This window comes from Sinocyclocheilus anshuiensis, unplaced genomic scaffold (assembly GCF_001515605.1).
Source record: "Sinocyclocheilus anshuiensis isolate Anshui unplaced genomic scaffold, SAMN03320099.WGS_v1.1 scaffold267, whole genome shotgun sequence".
NCBI lineage: Eukaryota > Metazoa > Chordata > Actinopteri > Cypriniformes > Cyprinidae > Sinocyclocheilus > Sinocyclocheilus anshuiensis.
In genome coordinates, this window is record NW_015552637.1 from 956599 (window position 1) to 981973 (window position 25375).

At 37.2% G+C, this 25375-nt stretch overlaps 1 protein-coding gene and 1 long non-coding RNA gene across 2 annotated transcripts in view; both read right to left on the reverse strand.

The window, feature by feature from the left end:
• The window catches only part of LOC107666726 (RNA-binding motif, single-stranded-interacting protein 3-like), a 135077-nt gene that overhangs the window by 59296 nt on the left and 50406 nt on the right, over positions 1-25375 (reverse strand). The window contains exon 4 of the mRNA XM_016458160.1: positions 22650-22741. Within this exon, the coding sequence (XP_016313646.1) occupies positions 22650-22741 (92 nt within the window). The remainder of the gene's footprint in view (positions 1-22649; positions 22742-25375) is intronic.
• Positions 1657-16940, reverse strand: LOC107666838 (uncharacterized). The gene is made up of 3 exons (XR_001631727.1): positions 16800-16940; positions 12551-12552; positions 1657-1669 (listed from the first exon to the last, which is right to left on the reverse strand). It is a non-coding gene; the product is annotated as an uncharacterized LOC107666838 (long non-coding RNA).

Here is a 25375-nt window from a genome sequence, read left to right on the forward strand (position 1 = left end):
CCAATGCAATGTTCTGTCCTTCCATTTAAACTCAACTCTTGTTTGCATGTGATGTTCACACATTTCTAGAAAATTCAATGCACATTTTATTGTTATTTGGTGAGCTAACACTTAAAGTAATAATAAGCAATAATTGATGAAGGACTGTTAAATTATTGAAAATGACTATGCACTCCAAGGTGGTAATATGGTCACAAAACTAGGCTTGGTGTGCATTAATTTCCAATATTTCAAGCATCCTGACTTGAATCAATAATTACTACATTCAAAGAGCCATTATAAAACTAGAACACTGGTTCTTTTACTGTGGTATACTGTAAAAGTGCAGTCACATTTATCATAGTTTGGCAAATTTTTGAGGGCCAAATCCAGTCATGTCAATAGGAATCCAAAGGATTGTGAATTTTGTGTTCGGGCAAAGGATTTCCCTATGCAGAGTTCGCAACAGGTTAAAATTGGTCATACGACACACTGACCAAAGCTGCTTGTTTTGAAAGTGACTTTATTGTGATCTGTTCGGTGGCTCAGTAGTGCAGAACACAACAAAATTAGCAAAACACAACAAAATTGCCACAACACAACGCATAGGTCTAATTTCGCTGTGATGTGGCTTGTTTCTGTTGTGTTGTGCTAATTTTGTTGTGTTGCAGCTTGTTTCCATTGTGTTGTGCTAATTTCATTGCATTGCGGCCTGTTTCCGTTGTGTTGTGCTAATTTCATTGCGTTGCAGCTTGTTTCCGCTGTGTTGTGCTAATTTTGTTGCGTTGCAGCCTGTTTCCATTGTGGTGTGCTAATTTGGTTGTGTTTTGCCTTGTTTTCGTTGTGTTGTGCTAATTTCATTGTGTTGTGGCTTGTTTCCATTGTGTTGCGGCTTGTTTCCATTGTGTTGTGCTAATTTTGAAATAATGAAATAATGAAATCAAGATACAAAAATTCCCACAGCTAAAAATAAGGACATCAGCCAATCATATTAATACTAAAAAATAATAATAATTATCATTATTACAATAATTATCATCATTACTACTACTACTACTACTATTACTAAGTAGAGAACAATACAGACAGAAAATAGCCCCAGCTCACTTAACACATTCAGATTATAATTAATGAATGCAATTTAATAATCGCACAAGGCCATATCGTGATTTAGATTTTATTTTCATTTAATAGCTCAGCTCAGACAGGCAGACAGACAGGCTAGACAGAATGATAGATAGAATGTTAGAATGATGAAAAGATAGATAGATAGATAGATAGATAGATAGATAGAGCTCAGAAATGAAACAAGAACAGTTAGTCCTAATTCACATAGGCCGATGACTCTGTCAGAATAATGGTATTAACCGAGAATTGCTACATGTGTAGACATAGATTGCTATCTATGTATGTACAGGAATGTAGTATGTACTTGTCTCTTCTTGTACGTTTGCGCACACAAACTATGTGTTTTTGTCCCTGTGTGTGTGTGTTCCTGACTGTGTTTGCAGTCTCTCTCTCTCTTTCTCTCTCTGGTCCTGTCTGTGTTTTTCAGCAGGGCTGGTATGGGTTCGGCAGTACAAGGTTATTTAGAAGTTCTTTTGAGAGGTGAGGCTGAGCGAGTCAGCGAAAAGCAGACAGCGCCGCCGCCAAATGGACTCAGATCACCACAGAGCCCAATTAATTCAGCCTCATTACCATCCACCCCACATCCCGTTCAACACCCTGACCAAGGACAACACATGCTAATACAACTCCCCTAACACATACAATAAAAACGCCCAACAAACTCAGGCAAGCACACTCACACACACATACGAATGCAAACACATCAACCACTCCACATATGCTCAAGTGCACACATTCATGCTCATAAACTCATCCAGCATTCTTCAATGTCACCTGAATATATATCAATATATACACAAAAAAAACACTTGAAGACACGCCATGCTTTTCAAGGTAAATCACTTTTTATCATCATCATTTTACTTCATTAACAAATGGCTTTACTTTTATTGTGTATGATGCATTACTGCAGGTTATTCTGAAGATAAATGTTTTTATAATCTTTCATTAAAATGTAAAAGCTTTCTCCGCCTCTGAAACAACATTTTTGCTGACGCAACCAGGGCTGCATGTGCAGGAAGAAATAATATTATCCAGTAATATCATTGCCTAGCCTTTCAAGTCCTGCCCTACTTTATTTCTTGATAAATATTACAACGTACAAGCCCCACATTAGGGAAATGCATTGGGTTGCTGTTGAATAAAGAAAATGATAATCACTAAAGGTTAACTACAAGTTTCTTAGGGACTGGGTATCTTTAGACAAATAAAATAAAATAAAACAAAATCAAATCAAAGTAAAAATAAAATAAAATAAAAAGTTAGTCACATTTGGCTCTATGTTTTGACCTTAAAATATCACTCATTTAGTACATCCAGATAAGTAAAGCTGAAATGTAAGAATATGTGAAGAAGTTTTCTCTTTTGCAGCTTCTTACATTTCAGCTCTCCTGATATACGGTATATAGCTTTGATAATTCTCCTTGGTTTCTAATTTCTTTATTGGCCATCCATCTACTCTTTATGTAAATATAAATTAACTTGCCACTACATGCATACATAAAATTATCACATTTTTCCATTTTTATTAAAATTGTATATATATACCTGTATATATATTTTACATTTCCATTTTTAATGATTTTTCATTAACTTGAAATTACAATTATTTCAAACATAAGCCCTAGTGCATCCAAGAAATGTTTGATGCTTTCGGTGTCATGTGCCAGCATCTTAAGTATGTGTTTAGCTGGTCCTCTGTTGGCAACTTTAGGTGTGTCAGGTTAAAGCTGGGGTGTGAACGTTCATCTGCTTCAGCTTTGTATGAAGCACATTTATTCTAATCAGCCACTGGCAGCTGAAGCATAACCATTAACACACATTTATTCTAATGGATGCAGAGTAGCGGTCAGCCGCCATGCTAATGGGGGTGTGTGTGACAGCGCAGTGCGCCGAGAGGCCAGCGGGGACTCATGTGTGTCAGAGTGTGTGTCAGCTCTGTCTCACTATCAAGGCCACCATCACAAGTTATAAATGTTAATGCATTCTCCCTCAGATTGGCACAAATGGACACAGATGCACGCTCACACGTACACACACACAAATTGATCTGAGCTTAACAGGCCAGTTTTATCTCAGCAACGGCGGGTGGGTGGGATGAGAGAAGGAAAGCTGTGAGAGATCGAGTGTGAATTCAATGATCCTCAGCTTGTCTTGAAAAACTTGTAAAATTACTCTCAAATTTATGACCGAAACAACCCCCACCAGCATCCAACCAACCCACCGCGCTATACGCCACGAGACACCTGCGCTGGCAGAGACATGATGTCCGCATGCCTCCACTCTGTCTCCAACTTCCCTAGCAGCTCAAGGACAAACGGAGGTCTGCTTTAAAGACCACATCAAAAACTTGCCAAAAGCATTCTGTCTTTCAACCTAAACAGCGTTGAGGGTACTAGTAATCGAAACCCCATTCTACGCCCATCACAGAGGTGTCACAGGACCTCACAAACATAGTGGTAGGAATCTTTCATCTCAGTTTTTGCATCAGCATAGGAGTACAAGAGATTATTAAGATATTAATACTTTTATTCAGCATGTATTAAATTGATCAAAAGTGACAAAGAAAAAAAATTACAAAATTTTTATATAAGTTTTTATTTATTTATTTATTTATTTATTTATTTAATGAAATAATCCTGAATATATATATATATATATATATATATATATATGTATATATGTATATATATGATAAAATAAATCTAGCCTTGGTGAGCTACAGTACATCTTTACTAACCTAGGGCCCTATGATTTTTGCAATACGGAAAATGCAGACGGAATCGCGGAATCCAGTCATAAAAACAGAATTTACTGTATAATGCGGAAAGTCACGGAAATTGCCAAATTTTGAATAAATAAATCAAAAGTAGGTCAGTGCCCTTCAATCAAAACGCAATATGGACTTGTGTCTGTGAATATTAAGCTACAAAAAGACTGTTCTGCAGAAACAGATATTCTGCATGTTTTGCAGAAGAAGAAAATAAATGAATATTAAATTAACAATTTTTTTATAAAAATCAATTAATTAGAGATGCTTTTGATTATTACATTCAATTAAACCATTAGAATGGAATCCAGAAAGCTAAAATGGAAAACACAGAATTTGGTAAAAATAAACCTGAATTTGAGAAACATAAAATGTATTTAATAGGGCCATAAAAATTTAATTTTTGTTAAATTTTTAATAAATTGCTGTTAAATTGTATGTGTTTTATGATTTCAATTAATTACACATGCTTTTTTTTATTTATAAAATGTAATTTAAGTCCAGAAAATTTGAAGTGCAAAAAAAGGAAAAAACGGAATTTGGAAAAAATTAAATAAAACGGAATTTGTGTGTGGGGGGGGTGGATTTTTTTTTTTTTAAATCCATTCCTACAAAATGGATAGAGCCCTACTAACCCCAAACTAAACAGTATAGTGTATATTAAAAATAAATAAATAAATAATTACAATTAATTATAAACATTTCAATCATTGATATGACAACTAGTACATACTAAAAATTAGCCATAAAATTTTCTAAAATTATCGATTTAGTAGCTTTTGGAACTGACCTATATCATTAATCGCATCAATGCAGGTTGGTTATTTTCAATAACCAGAATTACTAATATATTTAATATATAAACATCCTGATTATTTTTGTGGATAAAGTAGAAAGTAGCCAAAAAACACACCTCCAAAAGAGAGCGTAAGATGTGTTCAGAGTCACCAGGGGTCTGACAGCACCAACTCCAGCACTGACCACTGAACCACAACATGTTACAGCAAAACCTAATCACAAAACCTAACAGCAACTGCCGAGTCTCAGGGGAACCACAGAGAGAGGCTGAGGGTGTAAGAAATTACAGATGAACAGAGCAGAATCTTTATTTATTGCCACAAGACCAAGACTGCTGTATTACCACGACTTTCCCACAATGTTGACACAGAAGGGACAATACAGGGACAATTGTCGTGGAAGAGAGGATGAAACAAGAGCTAATGTGGCTCAGAGGAATATTTTTTCCCTTAAAGAGATAGTTCACCCAAAATATTTCTATAATCATTCACTCACTGTAATCATGCTGCTACAAATCTAATGACTGTCTCAAGTCACTGCTTGCTTACAATCAAGCGTAGCGTTAGTTCTGGCAGGTCACGTTAGTCAAGCTCGCATCAGCTGACTCTCAGCTGATCCCCATCTACCTATGGGAATACGACACCTATCTAAGCATTCATATATAAGGTCCCTCAGTATTATCAGCAGTTTTCGCATTGCTCAATAGCTAATTACCCTCCTCCATCCCCAACTCCTCCTCTGTCAGTCGGGATTCAGCCTTCTGATTCTCCTTGAATCAGACTAATTCTAAAATGTGTACATAAAATGATTGAACTTAACAATATCTGCTATACATTTCTGTTAGTTCTGTTCTGTTTACCCTGGGGGGTTATTGCTGCTCTCCCTGCTCTCATCCATGCTAGGCTGCATGGAGGCGCAGGGAGTTCTTGCCCAGAACAGAACCATATCGCCAATCCAAACTGTATGCTAATTGTCAATCATCTTTGATGATAGTGGTCCTGACAGAAGTTTATTATATGGAAGTGAGTGAATGCAGTGAAAATGAATGGCAACTGAGGCTGTCAATCTTTCTGTGTTTCAAAGGAAGGAAGGAAGAAAGGAAGAAAGGAAGAAAAAGGAAAGAAATGGTCTTCCTCCTATTAGGATCAAACCACCCACCTTCCAGATCCCAGGACCGAGTGGACGACATTGATTTAAGCATGCTGATCGCTTTTTTTTTCTTTCTCTCTCCCTCTATGTCAGTTTGTTCACTTCAGCCCTCACTCATTGATCAACGGCTCTAGCTTCTTCCCGTAAATCCTCCCATCGTCATCCAATCAGCACAGCCGGGCCTGACGTCACCTCCATAAAACACCTCTTCCTCAACAGTCCACAGATGATCCCAATCAAATGAAAGAGAAGAACACTCCTGTGGCCGATCTGTGGAGTTACGCTAATCTGTCCGCTTTCAGTCAGGGACGGCGTGTTTGATGGCTAAACACAAGCGGACGTTTGTTGCCATTTGACTCTTGATGAAAGCCTGTTATTACCAGAGGCATTATAGAGCGGGTGGTGTTGAAGCGTCTCTGCTTTCATCTTCACTCGCCGTGGCCTCTTCATCTTGATTGGGATAAAGGGTAGACTATTGAGGTCCGGAGAAATGAACCTCCTTTTCTTTATCACACTTACACAAACACACACACATACACCTGACAACAAATAGACACTTGAATCTCGTAAGAGATGTTTTCTCTAAATTTCGACAAGAGTGCTCTGATATTTCTCAATTATTGTAGGACTGAGAGAGTGGGATTTTTTTTTTTTTGGATAAGCCACAAGGATAGGACGGGCACTCTGAGAGGCAGTGAGGGATCACACTGATGCCGCTGAACCATGTCACCATTGGCGACACACACACACTGACAAGTGATCAAATAGGCAGTGCTAAAAAATGTTGACACTTATAGCTCTTACTGTGAAGACTGAGGATGAAAATGGCACGGAGAGAAGAGATTAAATGAGAAAAAACGAGAGAGCGACGGCCTGTATCTTATCTTGTACGTAGGGCTATTGGTCTCAAGCAACAATTTTTCACAATACATTTAAAGTTCAATTCAGGCATTAGATTTAAGTTTACCTGACAATAAAAATGATTTAGAAAATAATTCGCCCTTTAATAATTTTTTTTTTTGTTACAATAAGGCACTTATTGTAAAAACAGATATAAAACACACACTTTTAAGACTTAAAAGAATAGTTCGCCCAAAAATGAAAATTTTGTCATCATTTACTCACCCTCATGTCGTTCCAAACCTGTATACGTTTCTTTTATATGTTGAACACAAAAGAAGATATTTTGAAGAATTTTGATGAGCCAAACAGTTGTTGGTCCCCATTGACTTCCATAGTTGGGAAAGAAATACTATGGAAGTCAATGGGGACCATCAACTGCAAAATATCTTCTTTTATGTTCAACATAAGAAAGAAACTCATACGGGTTTGGAACGACATGAGGGTGAGTAAATGATGACAACATTTTCATTTTTGGGTGAACTATCCCTCTAATCAATAGCATTTGTATCATAATGTTGATTATCCTGTTGATTTAACATTAAAATAATAAGCATAGCTACAAAAGGCATATATTATATCCAATTTTACAACGTGTGTTGTCATGACATTGTAATGGCTAAAACCCTAAAATGTCCATAAAAATTATGATAAACTGCTTTGCAGCTCAAATAATTAATAACACTTTACAATAAGGTCCCATTAGTTAACATTAGTGACCATTAAATACAATACATTTTGTTACCGTATTTATTAATCTTTGTTCATTTTAGTTATAGTGATTTTAATAATGTATTATTAATTGTTGAAATTACCATGAACTAAGATTCATAAATGCTTTATAAATATTTTTCATTGTTAATGTTAACTAATGCAATTAAAGTTAAATAATGGAACCTTATTGTAAATTGTTACTAAAAAGTGCTTCTATACAATTCCAAGCTTTACATATCTGGTTTTAAATCCTCCAAAAAACACTTCCATTGTAAGTGGCTTCCTTCAGTTTTGCTTTTTTGTGGTAATCAACATTATTCCACAAATGCTGCTGATTTCTAACATACTGAACGTAGATTGTTTCTTTACATGACACTAGCGTGAAAGAATCACTTACTCATCTTGTCTGTGTAAAGTTATATTCAACTTTGTCATGAAAACTTCATGTGGTAAAGCTTGTAAACCAGATAACTTTTACACAATGTCTGAACAAGGATACCCAGAAGGCAGGTGACATAACTTCCTTGTTTACATGGAGCTCAGCAAGAGGTTTGCCAGACTGTTGTCTCAAAACAGCAGAAGAACATAAACATCTCCTTCCTGTTGTCTGCATACGTTCCAAATGTCTGATGTTGAAATCCAGCCAGAAACAGCATAAACAAAAAACTGTCTGCTATATATTTACCTGAGGCCAGGTGTGTGACAACATCATTAACTTTATATATATATATATAACATTTTGTATACAATATATATATATATATATATAATATTGAACAATTGTAATTCATATTATTTATTAACAATGTAAAAAATATTTTTTCATCTTTTTTATCATATCATTTTAGAAAATAATACAGTGAGGCCAATGTGGCCATTATTCACAGATGACGGGTATAAAAAGATCTGTGCCTTGCTTAATCTGAACAGTTTATTCTAGTAAGGCGTGGGAAAGCGCTTAACTGCTACAGCTCATTTAACACACTGCCAAAACTTAATTAAAAAGCAAAAAAGAGACATTCTAATGGGGAATTTAGTCACAATACAAGACACTAACAAATAATTTCTCATAATGGAACAAATCAGATAGCCATAACATTACAGTCCCATTTTAACGTACATGGGTATTCAAGAGCCTTAATGTGCTGAATGTATTTGTTAATACAGTGAGACTTCCTCCCAGTAGGGCCATTACGCAACGGACATAATGTCCATCACGGGGCCAAACGATGTAGTGTTTGCTCTGTCATAAACACACATTCTCTCAACACATAAACACACACTGAGCTCATGTGATCCAAAGCCTGTAATATTGCCCAACATAGCCTATCACGCTTCAAGACTTGCCAAGACTGTGAAACAGTGCGCTCATCTATATTATAGCCAAGAGCACTATTTGCCCTGTGGCAATGTCTACAACTAGTGGTGTGTGTATAAAGTACCTGAAAGCCATACTCAAGTAAAAGTACAGATATCTTACCAGAAAATGACTTTGTTAGAAGTTGAAGTCACCGTTTAGAATATTACTTGAGTAAAAGTCTTAAAGTATGTGATATTTATTGTACTTAAGTACGAAAAGTATTTTTTTTTATCTTAAACGTACTTAAGTATTGAAAGTAAAAGTACAAGTAAATGCAAAATGGAAAAGAAGCAAATAAATATATATAAAAAAATGGAAAATGAATCATCCGCGGTTGTGCGCGCACTTGTTTGCACATGAGCAAAGGTCTAAACTTAAAAGTGCCAGACCACTGATTCATCAGACCTGCTTTCCTGCAGTCCGTGTTCTTCTGACTTCTGACTATTTTGTAGTAAGTAACGAATATGCTTCGGGGAAATGTATCGGAGTAAAAGTATACATTTTAATTAGGAAATGAAGTGGAGTAAAAGTAAAAGTTGGCTGAAATATAAAAACTCAAGTAAAGTACAGATACTCCCAAAAATACTTAAGTACTGTAACGAAGTATTATTACTTCGTTACAATACACCACTGAAAATAACCAATATATAACAAGCCCTTTGTGTACTGTGATTATGTTTGTGTGCGTTTAATTGGTGTTTTTGGTCATTCAATCATGAAAGAGTCTTCATCTTAATGATAGCTTAAAAAATGAAAATTATGACATCATTTGCTCACCCTCAAATGTCAACTGTTTGTTTACCAACAGTCTTAAAAATGTCTTCTTTTGTGTTTAACAGAAGAAAGAAACTCATACAGGTTTGGAACAGTAAAGTATTACAGAATTTTCATTTTTGGGAGAACTATCTCTTTAATTTAAAGCCACATTCTTAAATGAGCTCTTAATTTTACACAACCCTGGCGCATATTCAGACTTTAAAGTCACTGGTTATTGCATGGCATGTAACTGATCGCAACCTGCCAAGTAGTGATATGCAAAAAATGCAAATGACATTAGAACCTTATGCTGTTTTTCTGTGAAAACTGAGACTTTCTTTCTGCGGTCAATCTAACATAAAACAGTATGTAGTAATTAGCATGGAGTGCAGTATATCTGCAGCTACAATAGAGGCAGCACAGTCCTGTGTATTACGTTATCAAACGGTATTGGATGGATCTGTTGCACTTACAGCTCTATGATGCATCACAAATGGTTCTCCAGCACTCTGTCAGGCCGTAACTATAGTTAACTGGCGAGCGCTTCAGTGAGCTCATATCTGCCTGACATTACAACAGCAGCTGCAGCTGAAGTCTTTGTGATGAGGTCATCTTTACATGACATCTGGGTCCAAGACAGCTGTGTTTTGGCACGTATAGCGCCTGTTCTGACGTAGCTGCCCATACCGCGCCCACGACGGCTGGGTCAGCGCCACATCGGTGCATGTACTTGGCCGAGATTTCCGGAGCATATCCTCTCAGACTCCCATCATTCCCATTATCCATCAATCATTCGCTCATATCAAAATGATCAGCATCATCTGCGCCTCAGGTTCTTAAACCCATGTGTTGTTTTTTCGTCTATGAGAGCTAGATCAAATGTAAAGAGAGGCATTAATCACTCAGTGCTGGCCTTCTTGCAGCTGGCCTGCTCATCCGGCGGGAGATTTTTATGAATTATATAACTTTGATTTATTGCATGTCATGAAATCAGGTCTATTGTTTTTTTTATTATTATTCTTTTACAGCTCAAGAACAGGTCAACGTTAGTTCCTCTTGTGCTGTACATCCCAAGAGTGAGCATCGCAGGCAGTGAGATTTTTTTGAGAGGTGGAGTGAGAGGAAGTGAGGATCATTCATTTGTCTTTGTTTAGAGTGAGCTGCTCTTTGGAGCCAATCGATTTTGATTCCCGGCTAAAGATTCTGCTCTAGCATTGGCGTAGACCGAGGGAAGGCTTGCACGCACCGACGAGGGTGAGAAACATGTGAAGCACACGCAGATGCTGGCCGTCTTTCTGAGTTAGCTCATCAAAGCAGACGTTTCCATGAGATGTCCAGTACTAACTGCCTGTGCAACAGACAGGAAGTAGGGTCAATCTGGTTATGTGACATAGTCAAATCTTCCAGACTACTCAGGAACTCCCTTCTCTTGCATTCTTAGTCTGTTTCTCTCTCTAACTTGATCTTTTCAGCCCAAGGAACATGCTGTTCTGCCAGTAGTTTGCACAACTCAATCCCAAATGGAATGATAACCAGTCAAGGTCCTTCATCTGAAACGCCTTTGCCTTTTTTTTAATCCACAAAATGACCCTAACAGAAAGCCTCTAAATGTGTTTCGGAAGACACATGCAATGATGATGTGAATGTGGACCAATCACAAGGTCATCGTGACACTGGATCATGTAGTGTGTGTTTACACACGTGCCAAAATATTACTCACATCGAGTAAGCCTAGCATATCTCATCTAGAGTATACTTATCACTTTATAGTTCAATAGTCTTATGTATTGAATATAAATCAGTCTTATTTACAGTACAACATAATCTTTATACAAATTAATATACAATTTAACTATTAAATATAATAATATTTTTATAATTAGATAAATAAGATATAGCTAAAAATTATTTGAAAACTGAACAAAGGCACTTTGACTTTGGTGCAACATATATACATTTTTATTAAATATAGGAAAATGGTATGCTTTATTATAAAATGTAAATGTATTACATATAATACATATTATATATGTTATATTTTATATCATAAAATATATTTAATAACATAAAAATAAATAAATGCATTTATTTAAAAAAGTTTGAGATTCATAATAAAAATGTAATTGTATTACATTTTACATACTATGTATATTACATCCTCAATTTATTAAATAACATGAAACAGATAAATATATATATAAAAAAAAATGTATATTTAAAATATCAATTAAAAAATGGTTTTGCATATTGCATAAATGCACTTTGACTATGCCAATAAAACTGCAACCAAGTCACCAAAAAACACATGTAAACAAAAACCAAATCTAAACTAAAAGTCAGTCTGGAAAGTTCATGCGCAATCCTTTCAAACCCTTTGAAACTAAGAGAAAAAACGATAAATCTCCCAACTCAAGCAGAGCTTGTGAATCAGCTATTAAGCAGATGGAGTTATTATAAGAGTGTTGAAGGAAGTGGAAGATTTATTCGCTGTGGAATTGACAGTCAGATCAAGCTCTCATGAGAACGACACGTCTCCGTAATGGACGAGAACATCAGCGGCCATATCAGCTGTTAGTACAACTCACTGCCCGGGATGGCAGAGATATGTAGACAGATTTTAGGCACTAGTGAGGAATAACAACAGTGCTGGAGTGAGACGGGGCTACATGTGTACGACAGGGACAGAGGAGACACGGCAGCATCCGGATGTGTTTGTCTGTCTGCTTTCCGCTCGCTGTCTCTCTCAAATCCTTTCATTTGTGAAATGAGACATTTGTGATGGTGTTTCTAATGCTAACAGCTGGAGGGATGTGTTTCCTGCCTGATCAGTGGTCTGGATGAAGCACAGCCCTCTTAGTTCTGGTGAATGGTTTGAAGCTTGTGTACTACACCTTTCCTCTGGCCTTTGTGTGCCCTCATCTAGAGAATAGAGCTCGCACGCACATGCATCTTGCAAATGCACATTAGCATCATTAAACAACAACAACAACTGCAACTCCTTGAGCTCTCGGCTTTCTTTTCGCTTTCTGTCTGGAGCCCAGCCCTCCAGCTCCTGAGTGCTCCCACTAAAAGCCCCTTTCCTTCCTCACACAGCTGCTAATGCACGGATAATGAGATTGGTGAGAGGCTGATAGAGGCTCAGAGATACTAACATTCTGACTACATCACCCATAATTCAATTGGGCCAGCTTGGCCTTCTTCCTTTTGTTCGTGAGCATGAAGGTTTTAGGGCAACACCACTCCCACATCCTCCTCCTTGTTTCTAGCTGTGTTTGGACTGGCATACTACCATACAAGAGTATCATGCAGCTGTTTTTTTTAAGAGGAACCAGTCGCAATTCTGGACAAACTTGTGCCTTAAATGAGAAAGAAAAGCATTTTAACAACTTAAAGCATTGTATACTTGTATATTAGTCATAAAAATATTATATAATACACAGCATGTGTACTCTGCACAGTATACTCATTTTCACATGACCTGCTACATTAGCCAAAATGTGCTGTATAAAACCGGAACATAATAAATGGGATAACATATCCCATAATGGACTTCATCTGACTTCACCTTCCATTCCAAGTGTGACAAATTCATGTGAAGCAATATATACTGTGATTCTGAATACTACTTCTTTTAATTCATTATTTGATCTTAAAACAAACTATGCAAAATAGATGAAGGATATACATGTATCCTTCACAGATGAGGCAATCAAAGAAATGTTGATTATAAATATATTTAAATATCATTTAACATCAAAGCACTGCTACAGCATGTACTTGCATGTATTTAATGTACACTTTTCAAATGTTTGGTGTCAGTAAGATTTTTTTAAAGAAATTAATAGTTTTATTGAACAAGTATGCATTAAATTGATGAAAGGTGACGCTAAAGACTTTCACAAAAGATTTTGGTTTCTATTTCAACTTTAGATTACATTTTTAAATATATTAACATAGAAAACCATTATTTTAAATTATAATATTTCACAATATTACTGTTTTTACTCTATTTTTGATCAAATGAATGAAGCCTTGGTCAACAAAAGATCCTAAATATGCTACAGCAAGTTATGTAGTATAAGTGACAATAGTATTCCAAATCAAAACTGGTAAATAGCAGGTAAAAAACACTATTGAGAACAACAAAGTAGATGCAGACCACACATTAGGGATGTTTGAATAGATCATTATAGTTTAATCAACCCATTAGAACAAAAAAAAAAAGTGGTTAAAAATAAAGACAACCCAAACAGGGAGAGTTCCTCTGAAACAAAGAGTCCAGATCCCAGATAACCCCTAATAAACGAGTAAAGCTTTGAATTACAAAACCCTGAGAACAAGACATTGGCAACAGGCCTTCATGACTCAATTTCATATTGGACTCTACCGGCGTGCCTGTTTTTTGTTTTTTTTTCTCGACGCAGTATCGTAGGCAAGAGGAAGGCACATTATGTTATACAAATCATCTGTGAGTGAAAGGGAGTGAGAAGCCACCATTTGATATAACCGGAATGCGCCTGGTGCTTATTGCTTCCCGAGCCCATTTCATTGTGTCGCAATAGATCTCGTTTATGCTTTCGCTGTCCTGTGTTCTGCTTTGTCCATTACTTTCCCCGGCGAGACAACTACAAAAAAACAAGGCATCTGTTTTCAATCACTGTGGGCCCACACCAAAACCGAACGGCAACAACACAACACAAACACACACACACACACACACACACACACACACACACACACACTGTGGAGCCTGTGGAGAGGGAAGCACACTTCACAGAACATTTAGGAAATGGGAATTTGATGTCAATGGTGGAAGACAAAGCGCAATCACATCTTTCCTTTCTCTTCCTTCCCCCACTCTTTCCGGCCTCATAACGAGAAGAATAATCTCGAAGCGATGGTGGTTGGATTTTTAAACACGACATGGTGTTGGATTTCAGTGGTTTGCCTTTATTATACATAAAGTATGTACACTTAGGGAGAAGAGGAACATTATATTTCTCAGCTCGTCCATTTCTAGCCTGGCTGAGTGACTTGTACTAAGAACAGTTGGGAACATTTAGGAAGTTCTGTGCTATGCTTTGCTAAGCAACTACAAAAGGTAATTCGCTTGCATAAAGACTTAATACAACTTCTTTGTCTTTGGCTTAGAGTTCTTTATTCCCTGAGAATGGTGAATGCTAACAAATAAAAAGAGCGTTCCCATAGCAAACTAAATAAATATTAATGATTCAGAACTGATGTTAGAACCATCAAATGCAATAACATATGAAAGATTTTACATCTTATAGGATTTTAAAAGAAAAGCAGCACCATAACTACTGCTCATAAGGGTTGTTTCCTCAAATACTACTTTTTTTTTAATTTAACATTTTTTAATAGTTCATCAAAGAAAGGTGTGCTTTTACTTTACTTAGCAATCAAACTTACAATTTTCATCAGGCAAATGATAAAATAGGGAAAATTACTAAATGACAGTATATTATTGAGGTACGTGTGTGTGTGTGTGTGTGTGTGTGTGTTTATATAAAATATATTTTGCAAATGGAAATGAATGGAAATGTGCTAAAAATTGAATTGTATTTTTTATTGTAGTCTTATATACATACATACATACATATATATATATATTTTTTTTCTTTCTTTCTTTTCCAGATGCACACATATACAGAAACTTGAATAAAAACTAATAATTGAACAACAAAATTGGCATTTTCCATACTGTATATATAATGCTGCCTTCATTTTCATTTTTACATTTAAAATGGTCATTTTAATCGTGAAAATTACCATTATTAATCTTAACATACAGGAAACCCTAGTAACCACCACAGCACCTAAGCAGCCTAATTGCAACAGCAACCACCCCTAGCATCATGGCAGTGTCTTTTCCCTGGGCGAGCACCATGCATTTTCTTCAGAAAATAATAAAAATCTAGTTTAATAGAGTAGCTGGATTAAAAAAATGAAAGCTGGATTCAGGCAATTCAGCTAAACTAGTGTGCTCCAAGGTTTCCTAACACTCAGGCTAGACATAAATTTGTCTGTGCGTGAGTGTGTTTGTGTGTGGAAGACCTGCCAGTCACCCAGCAGTAGGAATCTTTGCGACAGGTGCAGCTCAGACTCCCACAGCGTAATTCACGTCTGGGCTTAAGGTGTGATGGGGACTGGCAAACATGTACACACACACATACACTCTAATTACCAGCCTGACCTTGGTTAGGTTATTATGAGTACTTTCTACTGCAAGGAACGCTTTTCCCTGCAACTTTTCGGGCCAAATGAAAACATGAATGGGGAAACCACTGAGGTTCCGTGAAGGAATGATAAGTCTGTTCACAGCAGACAGAAAGGGGAAACAATTTAACTTCAATTTGAAGTTGTTGCACTGGTTTATTCATACGAGGTGTCCGTGAGGATGGAAAGGCCCTCTTCTTTAAGGAGCAATTATTCACCCTCATTTAGCGCTACCGGAACGCCGTGACACGCGCAAAATTGAGAATGGAGAAGAATGAGAGCATTTTCCACACTTCCACTCATATAATACCCTGAGGGAATTTTCCGCCTCCTGCTATACGGCTATATTAAAAACAAAACCATTTTTAAGCATGAGAATATGCTTCAAGAAAGCAATGCTACTAAGTCATGAAGGTAATACAATTACAGTTCGCAAAGACATGTATATACACACTCGTGCACACAATGCAAATCCCTATGCAGGCATAAAAAGAAAAGACCTTCACCCGCACGCACACACACCCTCACAATATTATCTGAGTGTTCACAGTTCTTCTGATGGCCCGGGGAAAGAAATCATAATGGAAGCCAAAGGTGCAGCAAAACCTGTAATATTACCACTTTGCTGCTGCTCATAAAAAGCCAAGGACCAACTGGACTTACACACACACACACACACACATTCAGACAGACTAGTTTAATCCAACAGTTACATAATGTAATGCTAATGAGGACATTTAAACATGTCTGGCCATCTAAAGCTGTTAAATTACAGAAAGATGACTGCGGTATCAATAAAAGATTACTAACATTACATTTTAAAATGCTAATGGCTAATGTTTCAAGAATTGATTCGACTCAAGAGCGAATTTTAATTTACATTTTTTATAGCCTCATCACACAACACCAAAAGTCTAGTCTTGGATTTACATATTCAGCTCGGCTTTTAACCGACTTCAGCTCGGCTTTTAACACTATCATCCCAAACCTCCTCCTGCCCAAATTAACTCCATGCCCACCTCCGTCTGTCAGTGGATCACCAACTTCCTGACAGACAGGAAGCAGCTAGTAAAGCTGGAAAAATTCTCATCCAGCACCCGCACCATCAGCACTGGTGCCCCTCAGGGATGTGTCCTCTCCCCACTGCTCTTCTCCCGCTACACGAAAGATTGCACTTCAAAGGACCCCTCTGTCAAGCTCCTAAAGTTTGCAGACGACACGACACTTATGAGCCTCATTCAGGATGGTAACGAGTCTGCTTACAGACAGGAGGTTAAAGAGCTGGCTGTCTGGTGCAGTCTTAACCACCTGGAGCTTAACATGCTCAAAACTGTGGAGATGATCGTGGACTTCAGGAGAAACACCCCTGCACTCTGTAACGACAGTGGAGAAATTCAGGTTCCTGCATGGGCAGCACTATCTCTCAGGACTTGAAGTGGGACACTCACATCGACTCAATTGTGAAAAAGGCCCAGCAAAGGTTGTACTTCCTTCGCCAGCTGAGGAAGTTCAACCTGCCACAGGAGCTGCTGAAACAGTTCTACTCCGCCATCATTTAATCCGTCCTCTGCACTTCTATAACTGTCTAGTGACCTCAGAAGACTACATCGGATAGTCTGGACTGCTGAGCGAATCATTGGTACAACCCTCCCTACTCTCCAAGAATTGTACTTATCCAGAGTGAGCAAAAGGGCTGGCAAAGTCACTCTGGACCCCTCACATCCAGCACACTCCCTCTTTGAACTGTTGCTGTCTGGTTGGCGCTATACAGAGGACTGCGCACCAGAACGGCCAGGCACAGGAACAGTTTCTTCCCTCAGGCAATCCATCTTATGAAGACTTGTGTCTTATGAATAATTGTGGAACACACAACACTATTTATATACTTATATACTTATTTATCAAACACACATACTTAGTTTACATTTCGAATTTGCACATAATATACCTGTACATACAAAATTGTCTATTGTAATATACCTGTACATACAATTGTCAATTTGTATATTGTTATTCCCTATTTACTTACTTTTTATTCTTTTATTATCTGTGTGTTTTTGTCCTGTCACTGTCATTCTGTTGCACTGTGGAAGCTTCCGTCACAAAAACAAATTCCTCGTATGTGTAAACATACCTAGCAATAAAGCTCATTTTGATTCTGATTCTGATATTCAAAGCTTTGACGCGGGCCTCAGGATAATGGCTGAAACAGCACTCCTACAGGTCTACGTTCCCTCCTGTTCACAGGAGTCAATGCCGCCAGGTGGTTCCATCAAATCAAGGTGCACATTTTTTTCCAGAACCTTCACTCACTCCGTTCTTCTGTGGAAAACAATTATGCCGTCCAAACTCAGCTAGATCTACTGGGTGAGTCCATTACAGCCTTTAAAGATGGCTAAAGATGAACTGAGGTGCCAACTTCTGTTCTCCCCTGTTTAAAAAAACAGCATATGCTGGTTAGGTATGTTTTGAAGAATGGCGGCTGGTTTGAGCTGGTCTTTAGTTGGTTCTGAGCTGGTTATAAGCTGGTTACGAGCTGATCATGTGCTGGTCCTAAGCAACTCCTGCTCAGGACCAACTCAGAACCAGCTTATAACCAGCTCAGGACCAGCTTAAACTAGCTGCCATGCTTCAAAACATGCCTAACCAGCATATGCTGTTTTTTTTTCAACAGGGCTCTTTTCTCTCTGTTCTACTGTTGTACTTCTGTGTTAATTTCTGTAATTTACTCTTGCATGGTGAAACAACAAATATTATTGAATATTTTATTATAAATTACTAATCTAATTTGTTAAATGCTAAAATCCTAAATGTGGACATTCTGGAATGTACAGATTTGTTTGGAACAGCCGAGGCAAAAACTGATGGTATGACAGCATAAAATAAACACGCATAAGCCCTATTCGGACAGGACTTTTTTTTTTTTTTTTCAATGGTTAAAGTCAGGTAAGTTTGTGTTCTACAGAGACGTACTTTGTGATTTTAATCCTGTCCTATTTAAGCAAATCAACACAAGGCTTTCTGGTATCCAGGTGCAAACTGTCTAAAAAGCAACTCTGAATTTTTCCCCAGTAATGACAAAGCAGTCCACACAATGTCTTTGATCTTTTATTTTCTTTACTTTAATTTGTTCCTTGTCTATCACGGAAAGAAGAAATTTCAGAAAACAATACGACACACCAATAGCATTCAAACAAAGAGCCCTCAAATGGAGACTCTGAGAACATTTGACATTTTACATGATGGTTCTATTCCATTCGCCAATGTAGAAAGATTCTGGCAAAAATGAGTTTACACAGGGTGGAAACTCAAAACCAAAGTCCTCTCCTGGGAAATACACACACACAAACACAGACATCAATGCACACACAAACACACATCACTAGCAGGCATGTGGATCCACAAAGAGTGTGTGGAGATGTTCAGATGTGAAGGACATGTCTGCAGGCAACTACTCGAATAATTCACACACGCACACTCTTTCTCTACTTCCCTTGTTCTCTCCTGTTATACAGTTAATGTATGTGTAACAATTTACATAAATACTGCCTCATGAATAATTAATCTCCTCACAATTACAGTATTCCATACTAGCACCTCATTATGGCATCATAATTATAACGCATTCCTGCCAAACAAATTCCCTGCTTGATGCAAACTAGTTTTGTTTGTTTAAACATGAGAAATAAAAGTCTTACTTTTCAGGAAAGACTTTTTTGTCTAAGTGGTAACAGACATTGCTTGAAGTTAATTTAGAGAAAATCAGACACAGTAAGAATGTCACAGCAGGACTAGCACAACAAACAAGAACAGAAAGGACTGGAAGTTTGAATACCATCCACATAATGAGGTTATGAAATCCAAAACAAAAGGTTTCTTAAAAACCCACAACAACTCGACAGTAAATGTTCATTGAACCGAGTTCTGACATCGGAATACACACACACTTACGTATATCATGTATATGGGGCGGTGTTTCTTCTTACACCATTTCAATTCGCATTACTCTGTGGCATTCATGCGTATATGTTTCGGTCCAATAAATATTTCAACACTTAAGTATTCTACAAGCCTCTGAAGTACATTTCACTGCGAAATATTACATTTGCAATATTCTTTGAATATCTAAAGGTGAACATGAACCCTAGATGGTTTGTTTCCATCTTTGAATCATGTATTCTCATGAATATGTCCTTTCTGCAACAAACATGGGTCAAATTTTGATCCACAATCTAAAGTGCATGTCTACCATGTAGACATTCTCCACAATAAGCAATAAGCACCACAGGAGAAGCTTGATACACTGTCGAAATAAGTTTAAGAGGCTAGTTTTGTTGCTCAGAGGCACTGTTAAAGTGAGAGAATTCTTAATGAAAACAGGTTTAATAGGGCAGAGGGAAACTCTTCGATTGCGCTCCTGTTTAATTTAATGAGCCTTAAGCCAGGCGATTTAGTTCTTTTAATTGCCCTTCTCTCATTGTTAAAAAGACGTATGTGGCCATCTTCCACAGAGTAAATTCCTCTGAATAACAGTTTACTTTCTACAGTATGTTTCTTCCACCCAGGAAGGACTCAACGGTTCTTTGTTCCTCTTGAATTCCAGTAGAAACACCACAGCACGGTGAAAATTCAATTTGAAATAACTTTAGATGTTTAGATTACACAGCTATTTGCGTGAAATTAATATTCAGACAGAGAAAGTAAATTGAGCATCAGCTCTGACTGTTTTAATAAAGCAGGTACTGGTGGGCGAGAACCTTGCTGATTGGCTCATGCTACATACCAATCACTATTTATACTCCAGATCGGCTAATCAAATTGTTCTCCTTCATAACACTCAACACTTTCAAATGTTTAGCTCAGAAAAGCTACTGAAATGAGACTGAAATAATAGCCAGTCTACCAACAAAAAAAGTTTCTTAAGTAGTATTTTGTCTTGTTTTCCAGGAAAAAAAAAATTATATAAAAATACAGTGCATTTACTTCAGAAGCAAATTCACAAAAGATATTAAAATACACATTTAAAAAGCCTAACAAAATTTTGTGAGGTTTTTGCTTAAAACAAGAATCAAACTACTTGCCAATACTGTACTTCATTTTTTTTTAATAATTTTTTTTATTTTTATTAACAAATATTTTTTTATTATTTGTATAAATATATTTTGATTAAAATATTTTTAGATATGTCCGACTCGACTCAACAATTGACTTCAATAGTTTGGCACTGCATTATTAACAATGCAAAGCTCTTGAAAGCTTATACTGTAAATACACTACGATTTGGGGTTGGTAAGATTTTTTTTTTATGTTTTTGAAAGAAGACTCTTATACTCACAAATGCTGCATTTATTTGATTTTTAAAAAATCAGGAAAAACTATAATATTATAAATTATTATCATTATCATTCTCATATACTGATTTGGTGCTCAAGAAACATTTCTTATTATTATCATTGTTGAAAACAGCTGTGCTGCTTAATATTTTTGTGGAAACCATGATATTTTTTGATGAATAGAAATTTCAAAACAGCATTTATTTGAAATAGTAATCTTTTGTAACATTATCAAAAAATGAAAAAGAGGTTTCAAGATGAAGAATGCAGGGATCAATTCCTATTAACAATGTGACGGCCAGAACCGGAACAGGCCTGAAAAGGAACTTGACAGAGAGGTAAAAAAGATAAAAAGCATGTGTTTGTGTGTAGACATCACGCATATGAAGTTTTGGAAGCCTTATGTAATTAAATCCATAAACACAAATATGCCTCAAATGTATTCTCTCCCTTTCTTTTCTCCCTCTCCGTCTAATGTGTCACTCATTCACTCATAACACTCATTCTTATATATATAAAACACCAAACTTTTAATGGTATTGTAAATTAAATAAATAAAAATATAATACTGGGTAAAATATTCAGTTTCTCATTAGATTTAACTACTTCAACTTGATATTGAATGAAATATAAATATATATTTATAATTAACATTTCATTAATCAATATTTTTACTACATTCTAATGCATTCTGGGACTGCCTCATCTGTGAAGGATTCTGGCCCATGAAAGAAGGTATCTTAGAAGGCAGGAGTTCACTAGTTTTGGAACAGGGCCTATGAATGGGGCTTCCAAAATGATTAACGACTCTTCTTACCAATTAGATGCAGTTTGGAAAACAGTTTCAGTCAAAAAGCTGAGCACACTTAAGCAATGTCCAGGGTTCAGTGCAAGTTAAACTCAATCAACAGTATTTGTAACATAAATGTGTTGAACTAACTTTGAATTTGGCCTTTATTACAAAAAACTAAGGTTGAAGTTATTTTCTGTGGTAATCGACATTATGCAACAGAGGTTGTCGATTGAGCTTAATTTAAATGGTAAATTCTATTACTCGGACCACAGAAAACATGCAAACATGAGCGAAAACCCAGTCTTTCTCTCTCTGGCTCCCTGCCTCCCTCTCCTCCTCTCTGTAAGATGACCTGTCTGTTTCATACGAGGCCTGCTGTGTTGCAGAGAGCTCTGACAGGCATGCATTTAAATGGGATTTCAGTTACACAAACCATCTGCATCCTGACAGCCTGCAAGCTTATGAATATTAGAGGACAGATGCTTTAAACAACTGTGCGTGAGTCTGAATACACACACTGGACATCGAGCTTCATGAGTCCAATTCCACCTCTTCCAGATAATCATACGTATACGTCCTCCACAGATGTTTACCACCACAGCCGTCATCATCAACATCTTCCCTATGATCATTATCACCATCAGGGACACCATAATTAGAAATAGCAGCAATATATTTGATATTCTCATCCTGTTCTGCTAAGGTTTAGACACGGTTCAAAGCCTAGCTTACCTTTGCCATCTGTGCCTGCACGCCACTGGCCTTCAGGGACGCTACAGCTTTCTGTGCCGCCGCCGGACTGTCGAAATCCACAAAGCCATATCCTACACACACACATGTACAGAATAAGAGTGAGATAAGAGTTATTTATACACACTATAACACACATATCTCAGTGTTTTTGCCAAAAACTGAAGATTCTTTATCGGACATTAATCAGACATTATCGGACACATTTATCAGATTTAAAATTCAAGGGTCAAAACAAGACCGCTCTGTTGTTTTTCTTATCACGCTGATCGTTGACGACACAAGAGAGTCTGCATGTTTGAGCACAGCCGCTTGTGTCTGTGTGTGGGTTTGTGTGTGTGCTTGGGGAGACAGGAAACGGCCATTTTGTTCAAGGCTCATGCTTGTCAACTATTTCCTCAGTAACAGGACAGAGAAGGATTCAGCTTGACCTCACCCCTGCTGGAAAATCCAGCTTACAGGAAGAGTTCAGCCAAAAATGAACATTCTGTTATTATTTACTCACCCTTATTTTATTACATTGGAACTCCTTCTTGGAACGCAAAAGGTGCATTGTTAATAATTAATAATAATAATAATCATGCATCTAAGTCTTCAAAGTCATGCGACAGCTTGTTGTGATGAGCATCAACATGTAAGTATATTTACTGCTCTTATTACCACGTTCATAAGAGAAGTAATGTTGAACAATTCATGAAGGAATCCTTCTTTTGAGTTTCAATCTATTTTTTAAAAGAATCGGTGCACAAAAATGGACTGAATGAGTTGTTCTCAAATGAAACTAATGCTGAACTCATTCAATGATCAGGTTGCAGCAGTTAGCAGCTAAATGAATGGGAAAATTATCATTAAATAATGACTCAAAATTTAGTTTGTTCCTCACACAAAGCTACTGTAGAGGATTTGGAATATAGAGCACAAGTAGTATGGACTACTTTTGGGAAACTATTTTGATTACTTGACACTTTTACATCCTTATTGAAGCATGCAATTTCTAATTTGAGGGGAAAAAAAAGTTCCACAGAAGAAATAAACACCATTTTGAAACATATTAAGGGTTGAGTAATTTTTAAAAAATTATTATATATTTTTAGTTATTATGATGATGATGAGGATTATTATTTCGGATTTTATATTATATTATATTATATTATATTATATATGGTGCCTGGTCAACCAGCTAATAGCTTAGATCCTTTAGAAAGCAGTTACCATGTTTCAAGTTTCAAGTTTACTATTCCAGCAGAGTCCATTCCGCCACCCAGCTCTTTAACCAAACATTTCTTTGGCAGCAAGCGAGAGAGAAGATCCACGACTTCCTTTACGATGTATCATAATAAAAACTGCAGTGGCGGAGGTTCTTAAAGACCCTCAGTACATTTGAGGCACATTTGAGGCAGTGTGTCTTCATTCGGTGGAGGCATTCTCACAATAAGCCTCTCTAAACTCTAAACACACACACTCTCAAAGCCTGACTGACATTCAAAACCACAGATGGCAGAACGCAGAGCTTTGGAGAGGCCGTGAACGGTTGAAGCCAACAGCTCTATCTGCCAGACATATGTGTTCATTTACGCACGCACACACACCTTACATATAGAACAACACGCCATCCGCTTTGAAGCCTCCCGGTAAACATGGAAGCGAGAAGGAGAGGGACAAAGATCTCTACAGCGGAGAACTGAGCCATCCAGATGTTCCAAAGTTCTGCAGATGTTTCATAAGCCTAAGAAAACAGAGCATGTGTGTGAAAAAGGATTTCCAGTAGACTGGTCTTGATCCAGAGAGAGGAACACTTCTGGTTTGAGAGATCGCTGTGAGCATTCCTGAGGTCACTGACCAAAAGAGCTAAACAGCAGCCATCAGGAAGTGGGCTGAAAAAGAGGTTTCAAGATGAAGAATGCAGGGATCAATTCCTATTAACAATGTGACGGCCAGAACCGGAACAGGCCTGCAAAAGGAACTTGACAGAGAGGTAAAAAAGATAAAAAGCATGTGTTTGTGTGTAGCCATCACGCATATGAAGTTTTGGAAGCCTTATGTAATTAAATCCATAAACACAAATACGCCTCAAATGTATTCTCTCACTTTCTTTTCTCCCTCTCCGTCTTTTTTCCTCGGATATCAAAACTGTGGGAAAAAAGAGCGTGTACACTACCTCCTCTTCCTTTGTGCATAATTCCAATTAGAAAAGGAAAGTGAGGTAGTGAAAGAGAGAGCTTGTTGGCATGCTCGTGTGTTGTACGACACAAATATTTACGTTCACTCCGTTTAATGAGAGGCTCGTGATTGAGTCAAAGAGAAAATCAAACACACCCTCAATGTTGCCCACAACCCCCACAGCTGTCACCCTCTCCATCTGTCATTGCGGACAAGGGGAAAAAACAGCTGTCTGAAATTGAAAATGAGTCTAGCTGCCTAATGCAAAACACACAAAGTAAACATGCGATTAAACCATGTGTGTTTAACGAACAGCCAACAATCCATGTAAGAAGAGTGATTAAAAACGTTGCAGAGCTTGATAACTTATGAGTGATCTTCAGAAGCAAACGGACCGAACAAACTTGATTGTAAACAACCCTCGATGGCTTACTCTACCATACGGGATTAATCTACAGCAGATAGGCCTGTAATTGCAATCAATCAACATATCTTTGAAATGAATAGTGCATATCCTGTGCAAAAAAAAAAAAAAGGAGGGGGAAAAA